General features: G+C 43.4%; 1 protein-coding gene across 3 annotated transcripts; it reads right to left on the reverse strand.

Moving 5' to 3' along the window:
• Positions 1–4463: 4463 nt before the first annotated feature.
• Positions 4464–19976, reverse strand: ADRA1A (adrenoceptor alpha 1A). 3 transcript variants are annotated; one of them, XM_002197077.5, is made up of 4 exons: positions 19617–19976; positions 17894–18452; positions 16823–17807; positions 4464–7956 (listed from the first exon to the last, which is right to left on the reverse strand). In XM_002197077.5, exons 3-4 carry the CDS (start codon positions 17703–17705, stop codon positions 7445–7447), a joined length of 1395 nt encoding a protein of 464 aa, XP_002197113.5. In that variant the 5' UTR covers positions 17706–17807; positions 17894–18452; positions 19617–19976; the 3' UTR covers positions 4464–7444. The 3 variants fall into 3 exon arrangements, with proteins under 3 accessions (XP_002197113.5, XP_072773827.1, XP_030145840.4); XM_072917726.1 differs by lacking the exon at positions 17894–18452; XM_030289980.4 differs by having other exon boundaries at positions 16823–18452.
• Positions 19977–20176: the final 200 nt, after the last annotated feature.

The raw sequence follows: 20176 nt of genomic DNA on the forward strand, positions 1-20176 counted from the left end.
CACACTATAAATTCTCGTACAACTCCTCAGGCAGTTGATGGGAACGCACAGACTTTTGGGGGATGTGAATTTATCCTGTTTGAACTGGCACGAGTTCTCTGTGTGTACCTTGTGAGGAAATTCTTCCTGCACTGAGTACTCCAAATCCACTTCTGCTTCACCAGCCTGAACCCTGATAAGCTGCTTGTTTTACTGAATTTGCTTGAAATATTGTTTTCCATAAAGGGAACAGCAGCAAACAAAAATTTTAGATTCTTGCCTTCATATTTTGTGATATCTGGTAGCAGCAAAAGTACTTTTTGAAGTAGATAAACAGTAATGAAGTAATTGAAGTAGATGAATAGTCTAGAGAGGAGAAAAAAAATAGGAAAAATAGAAACACTTTGAGTTTGGTGGTTAAATTCAGCTGCCCCAGTGCAGAGCACTAGGCAGCAGTGCCTGAACTAAGTACTAAAAAAACAGAATGAAAAGGTCTTTTTCGCTGTGATTATTCTGATGGGGCTCTGACAGAGTAAGACTGAAAGCAGAAAAAAGTCAGTTTTCTAGGAGTGTAGACAAATGTAAGGCCAAGGGAATTGGAAGGAGAACAATAGTAATAATAAAGATAATGATCCCAGAATGGTTAATGTTGAGAGCAGTCACTAGTGGTGTCACAAAAGTAATAATAGTTATATTAACAACAATGGCCAAATAGCCCCCACTCATCTCTGAAATGGATCTCTTTCAGGATTTTTGAGAAAACTGGGTTTCTTGCAGGTCAGCTGACACTGGATAATTAAATATGTAAGGAAAAGACAGGTTTTTATAAAACATCCACCACATGTTAAAAAGTGCACAATGAGTGTGAGAACTTCAGAGCTTGAATACAAACAAAACCTTGGGGGGTTGTAAATAATTTAGGGACAGGTTGCTCATTGCAGTGCTGGCTGTGTTCTCTCTGCACACCAGGACATTTCTTTCAGGAATACCTGTTTTTCTAATGGGAACAGCTCCCCCTGAAATCCCTTTTACACAAACCCCATTGGAGTTCAGGGATGGGATAATGCTGGACTGGGCATCCTCAAACTATAAAAAGCCAGTTGAAGAAGTTATCTTTTCCCAAAAGAGCTGATTTTCTCTGATTTTTAGAATTAAAACTAAATTTAAAAAATATTAGGAAGGATTTTGTGTCTTTTGCTTTCGGGGGTTTAATTAGTGATCCCTGACTTTAACAATAATTAAGTTTGTCCTCCATTTTCCAAGTGCTGAAGGAAAGAAATGCTTTTAAACCCTGGCAGTGCTCCTCCCTCATGCCCCCTCCTGTACCACAGCTCCGGTTATAGCACCATTACTTTGAGATTTTTATGGCTCTCAGGGGAAACTCAGAACATTCCTGAAACTGAAGTAGCATTTTGGAGTCCCTGAGCTGGAGTTCAGCCTCTTTCAAGGATAAATCACGGGAGCTGCCAACAGAGGGGATACTTGGCTTAAGAGGCAGGGGGGTCAACAGAATTGAGAGCAGAATCTGTCTGGGAAATGAAGCAGTGCCATCTTCACCAGCTGCCCATGGGTGGGCAAAGTATCAAAGAAATCTGAGGAGCCAGAGAGGGGTAAATCAATGGCAAAAAAGCACAAGAATTTGATTAATTTGTGCCTTTGTAGTGAAATTCAACGAATGCACCAAAATGTTTTGATTTTTCCCTGACATATGTCAGTTTTTCAAAGTAATTGATGGTGTTTTATGAGGCTCAGCATTCCTGGGACAGCTGGGATAAATCACAGCCATTCACAGAGGGAAGTTTGGACACTGAAAAAGTGGTGACTTGTGTAAGATCAAAAATTCACCACCCTGTCAGGAAAATCCTTATCCCTAAGGATATCCCTAATCCCAGAATCCTTATCCAAATTGCCAGAAAATGTGACTCCTTCCTCTCCTCCCCTGGCAGGATCCAGCAAGGGAGGGACACCTGTAATACAAGGAAGGACCTGCAGCCACATCACCCAGACTGATGATGATGATGATGATGTGAAATCTTAGCTGAACTGGATTTAAATTATAAAGCCAAGCAAAAATGCATATTTTTATTTAAAAATTTTTATTTTATCTGGTGGTCACAAGGGCGTTCTGACAACCCAAGTTATTCCTTAGAGCTGCAACAGGTTTTGTGGCCAACTGTAAGTTCAGGATGGAATTTTTTAGAGCAGGGTTTGTGTTCATTAAAGACCAAATCCTGGTCCTTTGGTGCAGCTCTTAGACTCCACTGCAGCATGAAATTATTCAGGATAAATGCATATTTTAATCCAGAAAGAGAACAGATCTGTGGAAGAAGCAGGGGGGCAGCTGGGGATTGATTTTGGTTTGGTGTTTTTTTTTCATTTAAAGGTTTCTCCAGCGTTTCCCTGGATGAAATTTCCCAGGGTTTCACTCGAGGCAATGGATGAGCATTGTTCTGCTGGTGTTTGTTTATAAGAAATACAGCAAAATGAGCTAGATTTCATCTGGGACCTGATGTTTTACTGTAAGCAAGCTGAAAGAGCAGAGTAAGGACCTGGGTGCCAAATTTCAATTTTTTACAGTAGAAATATAAGTTTAATTCCTTTATTCACTTTGTGTCTTGCTCCTACTAAACCCCACTAAGATCAGAAGTATTGGGAAGAATCTCTACCCGATCCTCTGCCTAAAATGTTTGTTGAAAGGGAGAAGACAAAACTGTATGAATAATTTGGAGAAAAACCACAACCACCAGACTTTCAGCTCACATATCCCAAAGTACACATTCCCCCCCAATAATTTATTTGTTCAACTTAGCAAGATTTCATATACATTCAGTACTTTGTTCAGGAAATTACCAGCATGAACTGTTCGAACATGATAAAGCTGGAAAACAGCATGTAGAAAATTCAATACCACATTCAGAAAATGCAGCACCTGTTTCAGGAGAAATCTTTTAAAACCAGCCAAACTTGTACAACATGCAGGCAAAAAAAAAAAAAAAAGCCAAAAAACGCCCAAATCAGCTTGTATACAATTCCACAGTCGTACTGTCAGGGAGAATTGAGTATTCAGTGAAATTCAGGGACGTTTTCTATCATTGACTGAGTGGACTTACTTGGAAAGTGGAAATATGCTGAAATACTGGGCAGGTTTGTGTTTTCCCACTTCAGAAATTGGTTTACTAGGGCTGAATTTTGGCAACTGATAAAAAATCTGGATTAATACAAGAAAGTCTCATTCTTTGGATGAGACATTGAGCACTGTAAATTTATGTTTATTTTCACTATTAGCATGTGGAGGTTTTTGACTCTGAAAAAGATCTTGATGTTACCATGAGGATAAAGGAGAGGTTGTTACTCATCCTGGGTTTGAGCCCGGTGTTGCACTGAGAGGGAAATGTTCATTAAGTGGAGCTTTGAGCCCTCTGTGGGACTGACAGATATGTTCTTTCTCACGTGATGATTCCATCCATAGCTCTCCTCCTCAGCAATTAATTTCCCCTTAGCACACATTTGCTATTTTCTCCTTCTCTGTCAGCATGAGAAATATGCAGTGTGCTCTGCAGAGAAGGAATGACATTTCACTCCAATCCCCAGGACAAGTGCTCCATCTCCTCCCAGGAAATCAGAGATTTGATTACATCTGCCAAGCTGGGGGGAAGGTCTCTATTTCAATGTACCACAGGCTACCTCTGTAGTGTCTTGTGTTTTTTGTAGCACTGTCATATATGAAATACCTTCATAAATATCTGAGTGTGTGAGAGGTGCAGGCAGAGAGCAGATGCTGCTGTCTCATGACCTGTTGGATTTTTTTCCTTCTGGCAAAGGATAACACTGGTGCAGGTCCCAAATTTGCCTGGAGCTAAGTGCAACACTTTGAAGACCAACTGGCTTTCCTCTTTGGCTCTGCTGTCAGAAGAGATCATCCAGGAAAAATTGGTGTCAACAGCCTGTCCCCTCGAGTTAGTTTTCAACATTGTCTTCCTTATCCAAACCATATTAAGACAGGAAAGGAGATCAAGGTATCTCTGGGTAGGATGTGGAGGTAATTACCCAGCGTGGATTGAGCCTGGGACAGCTGAAACCTCGCTGGATGAATCACAGAGTTGCTCTGTGCCTCAGCAGCTTTATTTTAAAATGTAGTGCCTGATAAAACCTCACTGAGCCACGAGCAACAGCAGCTCAAGGCCAATGGGCACACCTAGAACTGGACACTTCAGTAAGATATTTTTTAACTGACTTCCATCAGTGCTGCAGCCTGTCAGTGTTGCTTTTCAGAAAACTGAAAAAGTCAGGCAGGGAAATTTTGTAAAGAAGCTTTGTGAAATCCGTTTGCTTACACCAATCAGAGAAGCAAGAAATATTTCTGCCTTAATCTTTCTTCTTTTCAATGCTATGGATTTCCAGTACATTAAGGCCTGGCAAAGGAGAATATTAATTTACACAATGCACAATTTATCCTTGGAGTTGGCAGAGAGAAATAAAGAATATAAAAATGAGAGGACATTTATTTGGATAGTGGGCAGAACTTAAATATTTTGGATTTGAAAAATCTTGCAAAGTACAGGAAGCCTCAAAATCATCAAATAGTATATCTGAATTGACTGTGGAAACTGGACTTTACCTGCCCTGGGATGAAGAGGGTGATTGGTGATCTGCTTCACCTCAGGCTGTGCAAATTAAGAGTCATCTCTGTGATGCTCCAGCTCTCAACTCTTTGCAGCAGAGACTGTGCATGGAAATCTTGGCTGTCACTGCCAGCAGAAAACCCTGACTGGGGAGGATGGTGGGATGTCAGAGCCATCACTCTGAGGTTTCAGGCAGGACACAGCCACTGCCAGGTCAGTAAATGTGACTTTGAGAACTCCTGGCATTCCACTGCTCTCCCTTCCCATCTGGGCACTCTCTGATCTCTGCTCTGTGCTCCTGCCAGGTTCACACGACAGAATCCTGATGCTGGGAAGGTTTCACAAGTGATGATTGATGACCAGCTTCTGGGAAAACCTCTGGTCCTGTTCATGCTTTTAGACAGACAGATACGTTTAGCCTCTGTGACTGCAGCTCTTTCACCAGTGCCAAGTTCACTTTAAATAACAGTAAAAATTGGGCTGCTTAAATCTGCACTCTTTTTTACTGTGTTTCCTAGAGCTCCTTCTGTAGTTTTTGAGACTTCTCAGTCCAAATATCCACCAAAATGACAAGTGCCAATGACCCTTCTTGCAACAAGGGAACAGGGCAGTTTTCCTGCAGAAATTCTCTGGGGGAGCCAAAGAAATGATGGGTTTGCTGTGACTGACAAGCCTGGCAGCAGCAGAGGTGTGGCTGGGATCAGGCTCACCTGATGCTGAGGATTAGGAGCTTTTCAGAGTCACTGGACACAGAGAGGTTCTTTAGAATCTGTTTGGTGACAAAAAAAAGGATGAAGATGAGACCGAGACTTCATTATTCCAACCTCTGTCTCTGCCATGCAGGAGAACTGTGTGACAACCACGTCCATCATGACACTGCCAGCAGCAGGTTGACTTATTTATCTTCATCTTACAGGGTCAGGTTATATTGCTGCATCAGAATTGCTCTGGAGTCAAATTAATCCAGCTGTGGAAGCCTCCATGTAGCTCCACAACAACTCCTTGCCTGACACCGTGAAACCTCAATAAATCTGAAATTACTCTAGCAGCCCTGTGTAAATCTCCCAGCTTCAAAGAAGAGATGGCAAAGAGGGTCTTACTGTCATAAAACAAATATTGGTTGTAGAATAAGACAGGGTTGGGCACCAAGACTGTGCAGTGAATACTTTAAATCTTGCCAGTCTTCCTCAATTTAAGGAGTGTTTTTCCAAAATGTTTCAAAATTCAGGTTTTGTCCACATACACGTCCCACCTATCTGAACCCTTTTATACTGGAAAACTCAGCCATGAGTCTCACGTGACTTTCTTATGAGATTTCCAGCTTTTCTCCTTCTGCTCTTGGCTTGAAGCACCATAGGAATATTTTCTTACATGGTATTTCCACAATTTTAGCTTCAAATTATCGTGCTGAAGAACTTTAAGTGTGAGGTGGATTTCTTAATTGAGCTGAAACTGGGATCATGCAACAGATTTCTGGGAATACATAAATAAAAGACACAGGAGACAAATCCTCTGACATTGGGGACTTAATACTGAGTGAGAGATAAACAATGATTTCTCATCAACACCACCAAGGTGTTGTTTCAAGGATGATAATGACTCTTGAGCCGTTTTCCCTTTTCAGGGTAGTGGATCTTCAGCACAGGAACTGACACAGAAAAGAGTAGGGGCTCATGTGTTGTTTCAAGGAGCTGAATTCTTGGCAGGCTCAGCAGGAGCAATGTCAAGAGCTGCTTATTTCTAATATTGCACAGAGAATTCCTCCCACTATTTCTTCCAGATGCTGGCCATCTCATTTATTTATTTATTTGGATTAACTGTATTAAAATATAACATGCTTCCAAATTCTTTGCTCCCAAATTCCCAAGGGATGGCTCTTTCTCATGGGGATGGATGTCCTTAAGCCTGTTAAAATTTAACTCCCTCTGCTTAGAACAAGGGGAAAATTCCTGACTCCAGAGTGCCCAGGATCTCACAGAAAGCTTTGAGCACTTGGTTTCTTCCCAACTTGAAGGAGTTGGGAAAATGAATGTAGCAAAACACTGGGCAGGGAGACAGGAAAGATCTGTGGCTTTCCCAGTGACTGTGGCACTGTGGCTATTGAACATAGAATTACTGAGCCTTTCTGCAGGTTCCTGATGGACTCAGAAGATGAAAAACAAAAGGATGAATGCAAGTGAGAACTTTGAGCCTTGTTTGATAAGAACTTACCTAGTTTTGAGTTTTATTAGACCTGCATCAAGGCGCACGGATGGTCTGAACAAACCAGGGACACATGCAAATTTTCATTTGGTATGGTGATTAGGGAGGCTGATTGTACAGAAAAGAAAAGTTCTCCTTGGTCTCTGAAGCTTGGTGGAGTTCAGTCATTTGGATCAAGTTTTCCTTGGCAAGGGAGTTGGTTGAAATGCACAGGTGAGGAGGTTTGGCTTTATGGAGAGGGGTGGAATCACAAAATGGCTCTGAAGGTGGAGCTGCCGCAGAGTGTCGAGGCTGAAATCAGCACAGGGTCTTTGTGGTTCTCACTTTCTCTTCCACTGACCCGAAATGACAGCAGTGGGAATTTAAATGAGGAGAATAGAGGGATAAAGCCCTTAAATGCCAAGGAAACATCTGGCAGATGCTGGACCCTCAGAATACCATCCTCTGAAGCCATGCACTATCTTTGAGGGGCTCCATTCATGTTCCCAGCACTCATAGACATCCTTCCTCTAAAGATCTGGCCCTGTTTCCCCTGTTCGTACCTGGATCCTTTCAACTATCACACCTATTCCTACTTCCCCATAAAAAGAGCAACATCCCATTAACCCCCAAACTGCCAGCCTGGTGCACCCAGCTGCTAATTATACATCCTCCCCGCTCTCGCTCAGGGAGATGGAGTGGATTTTAGTGGTTGGCACTTTGCAGCTCTCTCGGATGAGACTCCCTGAAGTGCCTGCACAGCAGCATTCCTGCAGGAACCCTTTGCTCTTGGCCTTAGCAGCTGTGCAGTCTTTGGAAACGGCGTTTTTGGCGGGCGCGCCCTGCACGGTAGAGAAGATCTTCCACTCGCAGACCCCGTCGGATTTGGAAATCTTGTAGAAGGTTTCTCCTGATCCCACAGGGATCCGCACCACCCCTTTGCCACTCTCCGTGCTCTCGCCAGCAGGATGGTTGAGGTTGAAGCTGGGGGTTTGCTTCACTGCTGGCTGCTTCCTCAGGAGGCACTGAGCTCTCAGGACGTTGTGGAACGCTTTCTTGAACTCCTGACTGGAGCATGGATAGATGATGGGGTTGATGCAGCTGTTTAAATATCCCAGCCAAAATGTTATTTTAAAAAGTGTGTCCGGGGGTTTGATTGCAGGAAAGAAAGAGCCTAAAATGGAAAACACACCAGAGTGTTAGGGCACAGGCAGTGAGGAATTGCAGGTAACCAAAGAAACTAAAACACTGGAAAAAATAAATAGGATTCTGTTCCGTCTTGAAAAAATTATGATTGGGAACACAATTCCTGCAGGAACAAGAGTTTCACGATCTGTGATGTCATACAGCTACATGGATATTCCATCAGAAATCAAGTCAAGAGAGCTATTTTATAATTACAAGCATTATATTCCCATTTACAGCTAGAGGGGCAGCCAGAGGGCTGATTCTAGGGATAGAGGAAAATTCCTTCCTCAGGGACTCCTAATTCAAGATTAATTACCCCAATGACAGCAATATCTTGGAGGTCACCCAAGGGGCTTCAGATTTCAAGAAAATCACACCATTTCAGAAGGGTTAGAGAAGAAAGGGATTAGAGTTGACTGTGTTACAGCTAAAAGTCTTTGAAATGATGAAGTATTGGGTACTCATATTCCCTGAAAACTTAAGAAAATCTAACTATCCACACCCTGCCTCATGGAATGCATCTAAAATTGAGGGAAGTTAAAGGGAAGTTTCCTTCTCATATCAAGGAACACTGGGGAGGGTCTCATAGGCAGCCATGAGATGTGTGCATATATTTTTAAATTTTTTTTATTTATTTATATACACACATATTCTGATTCATACTTGCCAAGTTACCTTCCAAAGATGACTCAAAGAGCAAGAACTTTGATGGCTCCTTAGAAAGGAAAGTACTTTGGCATTTCTTTTTCTATAGAATGATGAGTTATCTGCTGATCTAAAATCTTGCAAATGTTCTTCCTGATGCCAAATCTTTAGTTTTATTTAAGAAAAAATTCCCAGAAACAAAATTGACTCGTTTTGGAATTTATATTCAAATTTATAATAAACAGGACTTTTAGCACTGACAAATGTTTGTCTTCATGCTTCCCCTGGAAAAATTGTAAGCACGTGGAAAGAAATACTGTGAAAGGTTTAGGCATCAATGCATCCATCATCCTCTCCAGTTTAACTGTGTCTGGGAGCAGCTCCTAAGCTTTACAGGGATTGATCTGTTCCCTGGACCTCTCCTGGCTGAGGAAAAGCTGATAATGCCCTCTGAGGATGTGCTGATTGGAATCTGAGAGCTGCTCAACTGCTCGAACCCTTTTCCTCAGTCTTGGTCAAATGAAGCTGCAGCACTTGCAGCAAATGCTTTCAAGTGGCCACAGCAATTCTTACGGTGGTTTTACCTGTCTGGGAATGCATCAAAATCCTGCCTGGGCCAGAGCCACTCCTGGTGCAGGGTGATTAATAACCTGCTCATCCTGCTGAGCACAGGATCTACAGGGAAATGTGGAGCGATGTTGGAATCTGAGGTATTGATGATCCCAAGATTGTAGAAAGTCTCTGTCTGTCAGCCCCACTGCCAAAGCAGAAGCCATAATTCATCTGTGCTGGTTTCAAGGCTGTTTATTCTGTTTATCTCTACCATGTTCTGCTGCCCTGCCGCAGCTCTGTCCTGCAGGGCAGCGTGTGGGGCTCTGCCCTCAGTGGGATGGTACAAACATTAAATACCACAAACTCCCTGTGCTGGATTTACAATAACGTGCCAATATCTGTCACCTACGTTGGACAGTGTGTCCCCAGCCTGAACCAACAGAAAAATGCCAACAGCACAGTGAAACATGGAGGGCATGAAGAAGGAGAAAAAGGACAAGGCACACCCAATTTCCTCCATCTTGTCCCATTTGGACCCCTTATCTAGAATCCTAAAATTTTACTTTTGCACCCGTGCCACACTTAATCATTACTTATATACTAATAACTTATATTACAAACACTCAGAGCTTGTAATTCATCCTGTAAGATTGAAAACTCTTTTCCATGGACAGAGATCACAGACAGTGTCTCTGGGAGGTTGCAGACAGGTGGGGTCAATCTCTTCCACCGGGCAGCAACTGGCAGAACAAGAGGACACAGCCTCAGCTACGTCAGGGAAGGTTTAGGTAGGATATTAGGAAAAAAAAATTCACTGAAAGAATAATAAAATACTGGAATTGTCTTCCTAGGGAGGTGGTGGAATCACCATCTCTGGATATGTTTAAAAACTACTGGACTTGGCACTTGGTGCTATGGTCTAGTTGAGGTGTTAGGGCATGGGTTGGACTTGATGATCTTAGAGGTCTCTTCCAACCTCATTATTCTGGGATTCTGTGTGATTTTCTTCTGTGGTTGCTCCAAGCTGGCCCAGGTAGAGCAGTTCCATTATTACTTTCAATATCAACCGGATTTTAAGAACAAAAAGGTTCTGCTGAAGAAAACAAACACTGTTTTGCAGCGAAGCACAAGCAAGCACATGTATCCACAACCTAATTTTTTTCTCAGCAAATTAATGCTTCTCTCCTTTAGTGCAAAACAACTAAATAACATTCTGAAGGAACTTTCTGGCTGAAGTCATTGGCAGATGAAACATAACAGAAGGCTTCTAAATGCTCAAATCATGCTCAATTTTTTGGTTTATTTCCTCATTTAAACGCAGTGTATCTGCTGCTTTCCCATTTTGTGGTGAGAGAAAAGGTGAACCAAATCCCTGTTTAGGGAATCAGCTGTGTGAGGCCAAGTGTAAAAATGGGTAAACAATAACAATTCCTGTTTGCTGCAACTCCTCGCTCTCTCCAGATGGAATGCAAGGGTTGTGCCAAAGTCTGACAAAAATAGAAAACAGCCAATGTCAGAGTCTGTCCCTTGCTCTTTTTTTGGGGTGGGATCTGCATGTTAATTTATTAATGTAGCCTTTTTTGGTTCATCTGTGGAGACACTCGTTGCCTTGGAATGACACACAGTGAAAGAAAATGAAGGAGCTCTAACAGCACAGAGACTTTGCTATCTACAGATCCCACTACACAGTGGCTTTCAGATAATCAGGGAATGGTTTGCATTGGAAAGGAAATGAAAGATCATCTAATTCCAGCCCTCTGCCCTGGCCAGGGACATCTTCCACTATTCCAGGGTGCTCCAGCCTGGCCATGGACACTTCTAGGGATGGAGCAGCCACAGCTTCTGTGGGAATTCCATCCCAGTCCCTCACCACCCTCACAGGGAGGAATTTCTTCCCAATATCTAATCCAAGTGTACCCTCCTTCACCTCAGTGTCATTCCCCCCTGTGGTATCAGTGCACACCCTGGTAAAAACTCCTCCTCCAGCCTTCCTGTAGGATGTGTTTGACACTCAGGGGCCACCGAAATATCTGTTACCTCTGCAGCTCAGAAATAGTCCCTAATCTTTCCTGTTGGCTACCTGAGTATCTAGGAAAAGGGGAAAAATATCTTATTTTCCAAATCCTTGAGGAATGGTGTTCCTCCCCACAGGATCCTAAGAACGTGTCCCTTTCTTCCAAGCTTTTAATATTCAGTGATGTTGTTGTGATCAATCTCAGTGGCTGATGGATCTGGTAATGAGCAGGAGGCACCTTCAAACCTGGTGACAAAGTAGTTTGTTCAGTGCTGAGTCCTCAGAATGGACAGGTCAGGTCAGATGAACTCAAAGGAGAAATAAAACAAGGATTTTGTGGGATTTTTTTTTAAACAATGACCATAATTAATAACGAGATTAAACAAGAGTGGTGAATTATCTCTTTTTTAGGGTGTATGGTACATGTTCCCTACAGAGCAGTGAGCACAGGGAAAGCAGGTGGAGCTGGGATGAGCATTTTCATTCAATCCTTGACCCTTTGGTGACTGCCAGTTTATGTCAGTTAAAGTTTGGACACTTGGACACCATCAGCTATGGCTGAGAAAACAGAATTATTGCACCTAATTCTCAGAGCAAATTTTTCCAGTCCTCTCACTCCAGGCCAAGTGGAATCACAGGTGCCATCCAGGTGTCCTATAGGAGAGCTGGAGGGTGAACAGCAGCTAAGATACTAAGTTTTCACCCTTGAAATTAATTCTCTGTGCTATTCACTGGCCTTAATATCTTCCTTTGCACACTGTCAGGAATTAGTTCATAAGTGTAGCAAACCTGATTAAAGTTTAAAGGCTTCACCTTACACTGTCTCCCTGCAGTCTGTGCTGGAGGAACAGTAAAGAAAGCTTCAAGGAGTCTTTTCATGCATTTTGAATAATGGATTGGGTAAATGATGCTGCAATTCCTGCTTTGTTTTCAAAAGGTTGAGGACAATCAAGTGTCAGTAGCACAATTCAATTGCTTCTTGTAAAAGTAAATAAAATAAAAAGTACTATGAGCCTCCCGAGATCTTTTGCCATTAAGTACTTCATCACTCATCCCTTGAAATGTCAGCATTGCATTTTCTTCCCTCATCTTTTATTTTCCTGTTTGTCAGCTGGAAGTTTCTTCAGCTCTGAGAGATAAGTTTGCCACATCGCTCCTGGTGAGTAAGTGCCAACTCACTCTCAAAGATGTAATTTGACTTTGTCATTTGTCACAAGAGCTGCCTGATTATGGGTTGTTTAAAAACCAGCCCAGATGTCACGCATCATTTCCCTGATGGACAGCAGAGAGGATTTTGGAACCTGCCAGACTGTAAAAATGTGTGTTATTTACTCTACATCATCCCTGTCAGCACCACGGGAATCAGATCCTCTATATTTGTGTGACCCATAAACCCTTTGTGGTGTTAAAAACCATCTTGGCTATAAACCCATCTCTGCTACAAATCCATCTCGGCTATAAATCCATCTCTACTACAAAATCCATCTCTGCTACTGAATCTTGCAGCTCTGTTTAGGTTCCCAGTATTTTTTCCCCTCTTTTTATTTTGTGTAGCTTAAATCTGGTCACTGAGGCAGAGCACAGACGTCAGGTGGGGGTGATGCTGCTTCAGTGCATGGGGGAGGTCAGGGTTGTGTCCATAGAGAATCCCAGATTGGTTTGGGTTGGAAAGAACCTTAAATCCCATCCAGGGCCACCCCCTGCCATGGCCAGGGACACCTTCCATTACCCCAGGGTGCTCCAAGGCCTGTCCAACCTGGCTTTGGGCACTGCCTGGGATCTGGGGCAGCCACAGCTTCTCTGGGAATTCCCTCCCAGACCCTCCCCACCCCCCCAGAGAACAATTCCAATATCCCATCTAACCCTATCCCCTGGTTACAGAGAAGAAAAGCTCAAAACTCAGGTCCTGGGATGATCTGCCTTGAAGCAATCAGTCCAGAGGGCAGCAGCTCTTCCAGAGCCATAAAGACCAAGAGGATGAAGCACAGAGGAACACTGATATTCCAAAGGGAATTAACTGTGTACCAGGGCCTCCCTAATCTCTCATGGCTCTACAAAACACTGATAAATATGCTTCATTTATGTTCCCAAGCCGAGTGTTAGCTCTAAACTTTATTCCCTAAGACAAGAGTTCTATCCTGCATCTCAGGTCATGATTCGACCCACGCTCTGGAAAGTGTATTTATAAAAATAAGTATATATAAGTATAAATATCTATATAAATAAATAAACATAAATAAATAAACATATATACATAAATAAATACATATATATATATGTATGTATGCTGCTGCAGACATTCAAAGCTGCCCCCCTGTACACACATGACGTCTCCAATATGCTCTCATTGCTCCCTTATGGGAACTATTTTTTATAGAATAAAAAATGGTATCAAGGAACTGTTAGACAGTAGAAATGATCCTGGACTCAGCACAATCCAATTAACACAACCCATGCAGAAAAAGCAGTGATGTGAGGAAGTCTTGCACTTTCCAGTTGTGCCTCCCCAGGGCCTGGAATATTGTGGCTATTCCACAGGAAAATGAGAAGGATTTTGTGCTTGGCTATCCCTGATCCACAATAAACAGACACAGAAGGAGGACCAAGTTTGTTTTCCCTCCCAAATCCTGAATTCAGTTCTCTGCAGCACCATGAGGGTGTCTGGGCACAGGTGAGAGGTGAAAAGGTCAGGCAGCAGGAATGGGTCAGTCTGGGAACACTGCTCTGATGATTTGGATTATTTCAGACCTAATTTATGCTCTGTTTCATATTGTACCCACTTAGTATGGATGATATTTCTGGGAAATGTCTCAGCAAGCAACTATTTCCAGATTTGCTGTGGGCAGCTGCAGATTTAGAAAGCTGATAAAAAACCATGGGAAGGTAAACTGAGGTTTTGTTACCCGTGTGAACCCAAACAATCACATTGTTTCACAAATCAATGTAATTGTCACTCCAATTCCAGTTCTCAAGCTCTTACTGCAGTGGAATGGGTCTGGATCCCACTGTTGATAGGTTGGAGATATTTGATATTTGCCCTGAAGCCCTCACTCTTGAAGTCATTCACTTAAAATAAAATAACAATTTTCCTTTAAAAAAACTAACCAGAGAATAGTTTGAGAATCTGGGTCAGTCTCAGGCTATGTCATTGTTGTCTGTCATGATTTTGGAATCCTTGGAGTTCGAAACAAGAAATTACCTCCTTCATCAAGAGCCAAGTATCTCTCCCATTCTCCAAACTGCAGACAAATCCTGACATTTGCTCAGTGGGGTGGGAGAGTCACTCACCACGGCCTTTCCATCACTCCCCAACACTGAATTGTGCTTTTTTCCTCCCTTTCTCACTGAGAGAACACTGAAATACTAATGTGGGGAGTCTGTGTTGGTGTGTGTTGCTACTCTGAGTCTTTTGACCCTCTGAGAGGTCATGTTGCGTCAACAGCAGAGACGGAAAAATGCACTTTACTTTTTTATGTCTAATGAAAGTAGAATTAGTAATGAAAGTAATGAAAAAAATTACCACAAAACAGTAAATAGAAACCATCTGCAGACAGGATTAGAGGATTCCCTAGACAGTGTTTGTGTCAGTTCACAAGACTAATTTACTCCTCGACCACAAATAAAAACACCCTCCAGCAGATCTTCTTTCTTGCTTTCTTAATTACGAGAATGATTGGAAAATGCTAAAACACTTCCTCCAGAACTGTGAAACTCCTCCAGAACTGATGGGACCGTGTTTTGGTCTGTCTCATGGCCACAAAGCTACAGAACTGATCAAGTTCTGGCTGCCCAGCCATGTATGCTATGAGACTCCACCAGGGTTTCAACAAGGAGGATTTTACACATCTGGAAAGTCAGGACCCCAAAACCCTGTCAGGATCACTTCCCTTCACTGTCCCAGTTGGGCCTGGCTTCAGGACAGAACTGAAAGTGATTGTTATCTTTTGGAAAGTGCCCTGCATCTAGATGAGTCCTTGGCTTTTTTTGAGGACTTCTTTAGTGCCATTCATCTGTTTAATCCGTTTTTTTGTCCTTAATCAAAAGCAGCAAGTAGGTTCTGAAAGCCCTATAACATATGCTTTAAAAATGACCCAGTAACCCCCCAAAAAACAGTAAAAAAATACCTCCAGAGTTTCCTTACAAGGGATCAAAGGAGGATACAAAGCCATTCTGGAGCCCAGAAGATTTCTTAAATCCAAAACAGATTAATTAACAGCTCTGTATGGGCAACCAAATTTGCAGATGAAAAGTGTGTTTAATGCATTCTCTCAAACCCTTTTTGAGTATGTTCCAGTCATCTTGGCAAGCAGCATTCCAGCGTGCTGACATCCTGGCCAGCACAAGCCAGGCTCTCGGGGGCTTCTCCTTAGAAACAGTTCCAATCCAGCCTTCCCAGTATTAATCAAGAGGAAAAAAAAAATCTGATTTTTTGGGTTTTTTTTTTCACATTAGCAATGGGTTTTTGTGTGTCTTGATAAATCTTGGTAAAACCAGTAGAGGTTAATTTAAAAAGAACAGTTATTTATAAGTCTGGAAAATCAGAATTAAAAAAAAAAAAAATAAACCCCCCAAATCTTTATTTCCATGTAAGGCTGTTTTACCTTTTCTGAATTGTACATATTGTTGTCTTACTAGCTAAAGCTTCCATAAAATCTTACTTTATTTTTCCTGTACAGCATAAGCCCTTTCCATAAGAAAAGCCCTGAAATTGAACAAGTCACAGATTTTGGTTTCCATGTTTGAAAAACCCAATATTTAATGGCAGAGCCCAACTCAGTGTGATGAGCCACGTCCCTCACCCTCAGCTATAGGTATGAAATCAGTATTCTGCTTTTCCATCCTGCAACTGCATCAAACATAACTGAGTAAGGTTTAATTAAAATTCTAATTACTTCTTCATATTCCAGCAAAGCAGAACAAATTCCTAGCTTTGCTCCTGTTTGGAATGACAACAGAAGAATAAATATTCATCCCCAGCACGGTGGCTGAGCCAGTATTTGGCCGGTGGGCTCAATGGGTTCCCAGAAAAGATGCAATCCAGAGCAGTATAAAATCAGTTGGAAGGACCCTCACTGCTGTCTCCTCACTGGTCATATCAAAACTGGATTAAAAGATTAAATTTTTTTTGAGTTATGGTATCGCACAGGATGAATTTCCCGATAGGAAATGAATATTTTTTTCCTTAGAGTGGGAATCATCAATGCTGAGCACTCCAGGAGATCTGTGAAAGCTACTTCAACCCTGAATGTATTTATATCCTGACCTTTTACACGTTTAAGTTGCCTGGCTGCAAACATCAACACACAAACCCCCAAACATCCTGTTCCTATAGCTGAGATGGTCACAAATATCTGCTCTAGTTCACAAAAAAGGATTCTCTATGTGGAAAAGTATAATATTGCTCCCCTGGTTTTCAGAATTTTGCTTCTCATCACCAGGGACCAGATTTGGTCTAATGTAAGACTTGTGTTTTTTTCATGGTGCCTGCTTTGTGGTGGTGAGTGTTTTGTTTTTTAACAGCTTTGCAGTACAAAATTAATCCCTCTGAGCTTTTCTGACCAGCCTTACCACACCCAGCCACAAGCACAGCCCTCCCTGCCCAGAAGGCGCTGGAAGACACACAGGGGTTGGCTCTACTTACCGAGAGGCATTACTACAAAAAACGGGAGCCAGCAGAGAACGAAGCATCCCACAACTATTCCCAGGGTCTTGGCAGCTTTTTTTTCCCTGGAGAACTTGAGCAGGCGCACGGAGAAGTGGTGCTTGCTCTTGGGGTTGGGCGTGGAGCCGCTCGCACCGCGTGCGTTTTTGCGGTGGATGCGGAGCGTCACCTCCTCGGAACGGGATTTCTCCGTCTTGAGCCCACAGGTCAGCCCTTTGTTTTCCCTTTTGGCCACCACGTAGACCCGGCAGTACATCACCAAGATGATGATCAGGGGGAGGTAGAAGGAGCCCAGAGCTGAGAACAAGACGTAGCCGGGTTCCTCGGTGATCTGGCAGATGGTCTCATCCTCCGGGGCTGGCTCCTTCCAGCCGAAAAGGGGCCCGATGGAGATGACCAGGGACAGTGCCCAGACACACAGCAGGGCCAGCAGGCCCCTCCTCTCTGTCACTATGCTGGGGTACCTCAGTGGGTAGCTCACCCCAATGTATCGGTCGATGGAGATGACGCAGAGGCTCATGATGGACGCCGTGCAGCAAAGCACGTCGACAGCTGCCCAGATGTTGCAGAAGATCCTCCCGAAGACCCAGTAGCCCAAAATCTCCATGGTAGCTGAGAAGGGCAGGACGGTAGAAGTCAGGAGGAGGTCAGCTACAGCCAGGTTGATGATGTAATAGTGGGTGACACTCTGTAGATGTCTATGGCAGGCTACGGACAGGATCACCAGGATATTACCCAAAACCCCAAAACCAATCAGCCCCCCTAGAATAACACCCAGTAAGATGGCCTTGGAAATGTTCACAGGCTCCACAGAGTGGGTGCAGTTGGAGCATTCGGAAGAGTTTCCAGGGAGGAGAGCCATGGCTGGCAATGTCCATGTGAGGCTGCTGAACTTCACCCCCTTTCCAGGCAGGAACGGTGACAAGATCAGGAAGGTCCTATAGGCAACATTTGCTTAGCCTTGCTGGGGAAAAGAGTTTTAGAAGAATGTTTTAGGACTGCAGCAGCAGCAGCAATGAGAAAGATCCAGAAACATATCAGAAAACTCACTTTTGCTCATAAGCTTTCAGCAGAATAACATGGTTGATACCAGTTCCAAGTCAAATTTAACTCCTTCTGCATTTTCCTTGGGGTGCACAAGTGGGGCTACACAAACCTGAGGCTGTTTGTCCTACTTTCCAGGGTCATGTCATAAGAAATACTGGAGCTGCAGGTTAAAATAATTTCTGTCTTTTGGGGAAGGTTCTGTATTTAAGGAAAGTAAATATTCCAAAGGGTCTCCAATTTAGCTTCTCCTGAGAGGAAATCACTGATGCTGAATCACGTTAGTCCTGATTCTGCCTTAAAATTGGCTTAGACACCTGACTGGATGGAGTTTTACTGCTGTGTCTGCTCAGCAATTTTGTTTGAGATACCCACCACTCCCCATCCTCAGCGTTTAGGCTGTGAGTCAGAGCTTTCCATATGTGGAGCGCTCATCAGTCGAGGTCCTGGGCTGCAAATTAAAGCTCATATACATCTCCTCCTCCTGGCTTGCTCTGAGGGGAAGAGTGGAGTTTGCCATGTGCACAGGGCCATGCTCTTGTGCTCTCTGCAGATCCTCACCCCCCTGGAGAAGACAAAAACACGAACAATGCAATTCCCAGAAGCCACACTCGCTGCTAGGGTTCCCATATAAGAATAGAGCAGGAGGCTATTTTAGGGTGCTTTCCTCAGGCTGGCTCCAGCCAGTGGAACCAACCTTTTCCAGCCCAGCACTATTTAACAGAAACTGACAGATCCAAGTGGGTTTTCTTGCCTAAATTTTCCCTTCTTTTTAGGGCTAGGCATCAATCCTAATTATTAGCTCACCTGCAGAGACCAGTTCTAGGAGAGACAGAAGCCTGCAAGACACAATTCAGGACTATACAAACTGTGCAGCAGATTTAGAAGCCCGGAATTTAATCTCAGGTTTCTTTATAAAGCAAGACCTCTCCCCACTAAAGTGTTAGTCCAGCTGAGCTGCCCATTTTGAAAATCTATAGGGCAAGGCAACTCCAAACCAAGCAGAAGACGTTACAAGGAGCAAGCCTCCAAGTGAGTGACACAACATTTCAGAGTATCTGGAAGCCAAGCTCAGCCTTTGCTGACTAAATATGGAGAAAAGGTACCTCAGATGGAAAAGTGAGGATTAGCCTGGGAACCGAGACCTGGGGGGCACGGAGAGGAGAGCTACAAGTGGAAGCTGCAAAACCTTTTCCAATACCTCCATATGCATATAGAATTTCCATCCCAAATATTAATCAGAGGTGAAAAACCACCACTAAGACTGTGGCTGTAAAAGCCCAGATGAGGAAGGACTCTGTAAGTGTCCTTTGGGATGAGCCCCTCAGATCACACTTTAAGCAGCAGCAACTGTCCCATTCCCAAACCTTCACACTGAACGTTCCTGCAGGCAAAAGCATTTCAAATCTGAAGCCCCAAAATTCCCAGTTCACAGGCAGGGAGGAGGGAGGAAGGGGGAGATGGATAGGTATCACACTTTGGGAATTTTACTTCAGTATGCTAAAATGAAATTGGATCTTATTTTCTTTCCTACCAGATGGAACAAGTTGAAGAATAATCCCAAGGAAGAAAAGGACAGATTACCTACGCACATACATGAAAAGTGAGTGTTGCATCGAGCATCTCTGAGCATTATACTTGTGGTTATTACCAAATAATGCCCAGCCTGTGGAGATAGCTGATGCTGGGAAGAGCAGACCCCAGGCTGCTGTGCCGGCCCCACACCCACCTCTTCAGTCTCCAGAAGGCAGCACATCCCCTGTGAGCATCTGGAAAGGAGATTCTCAGCACAGCAGGCTCCTGTGTCATGCAGGGATGGGGCTCCGTGCCTGGAAATCCTCAGCTTTGCTCCCTTTCTTGCCCCACTGGTATTTCAGCAGCTGGCAGTGGGGCTGATTCCCTGTATCCCACGGCTGTCAGGGGCTGGCTCCAGGCTCCCTGGAGGGATCCTGCCTCCTTCAGAGCTCAGCTCCACACTGGCAAGGAGCAGCAGGAACTTCGCTGCTCTGCTTTGTAGCACAGCAGTAGTCTTACCATTACCGTAATTCCCGGCCACTCCCGTATTGCCCAGAAAGAAAGAGCACTCACAAGTGTAGTTTTAAATATTCTTTTCTTTTCTTTTTTCATTTTTTTTCCCCACTCAAACTCCTGCAGAGACCAGAGAGTGTAAGGCAGATAACAAACTCCTGTTTGTGAGTTAATACAAAATTTTTGGGATCTAAAAACGAAATTTCCTGCAGGACAAACGGGACAAGGAGATGAAGGAAGGACACACTGCCTGGGGATTCT

This window comes from Taeniopygia guttata, chromosome 22 (assembly GCF_048771995.1).
Source record: "Taeniopygia guttata chromosome 22, bTaeGut7.mat, whole genome shotgun sequence".
Classification (NCBI taxonomy): domain Eukaryota; kingdom Metazoa; phylum Chordata; class Aves; order Passeriformes; family Estrildidae; genus Taeniopygia; species Taeniopygia guttata.

Coding starts and splice junctions, on each gene's coding strand:
- ADRA1A (XM_072917726.1), bottom strand. CDS start 17,705: ATGGCTCTCCTCCCTGGAAACTCTTCCGAATGCTCCAACTGCACCCAC. Junction 7,957..16,822: donor TTTTGTAGTAATGCCTCTCG/GTAAGTAGAGCC, acceptor TTTCCATTTTAG/GCTCTTTCTTTCCTGCAATC.